This window comes from Wasmannia auropunctata, unplaced genomic scaffold (genome assembly GCF_000956235.1).
Source record: "Wasmannia auropunctata unplaced genomic scaffold, wasmannia.A_1.0 LD320951.1, whole genome shotgun sequence".
In the NCBI taxonomy this organism is placed as follows: domain Eukaryota; kingdom Metazoa; phylum Arthropoda; class Insecta; order Hymenoptera; family Formicidae; genus Wasmannia; species Wasmannia auropunctata.
Window position 1 is genome coordinate 1 of NW_012041939.1, and position 621 is coordinate 621.

The following is a 621-nucleotide window of genomic DNA, read 5'->3' on the forward strand; positions in this document are numbered from 1 at the left end:
AATTCCTGACCGTCAAGACTGTGCATTATTTCTATATATGTGTATATATATGTATACGTCACTTGATTGCGTTACACAAGTTGCAGCGTAACAAGCTGACTTATAATCTAATCTCCGATCTAATCTCTCTCTCCGGTCTCGATAAGAGTCACAGGACTCGTCGTAAAAAAAAAAACAACAAACGCGGGCACTCCAAAATAAAATTAATTCTGATTACGTAATTATAGTTGATTGCGCATCTTGGATGCACGGAGCAATATGGAAACTACCATTAACCGCGGCTATTTTCGTAATTGCGATCCAATGGAATTTTTCCGAGCAAGAGCTGAAGAAATGCGAGAAATGCATGTGGGATCTCCAAAGCAACCGAAATAATCGTCTTGGACTTGAAACAAACGCTCCATCTCTAACAAGATGATTTTTGATTGCCTGAACATCTCTGGATCCTTTATTCCGGCCTACATCAAATAATATATCATAATGTATCATTATCATCGAAGCTTATCAGTTTTTTTGTACATGAGAAAATGTGGTGCTACTTACTAAATGCATCGCTGCGGTTACTGGCAAAAGAAACGAATAATACGACGATTTGTACTCGATAATGGCATTATATTGATT

The 621-nt window shown here is 37.5% G+C and overlaps 1 protein-coding gene across 1 annotated transcript; it reads right to left on the reverse strand.

Annotated features, from left to right (window-relative positions):
* On the reverse strand, window positions 1-615 carry LOC105460488 (farnesyl pyrophosphate synthase-like). Its single transcript, XM_011706941.1, has 2 exons — window positions 544-615; window positions 1-458 (listed from the first exon to the last, which is right to left on the reverse strand). The coding sequence occupies exons 1-2, from the start codon at window positions 550-552 to the stop codon at window positions 282-284; spliced, it is 186 nt and encodes a 61-aa protein (XP_011705243.1). The 5' UTR covers window positions 553-615; the 3' UTR covers window positions 1-281.
* Window positions 616-621: the final 6 nt, after the last annotated feature.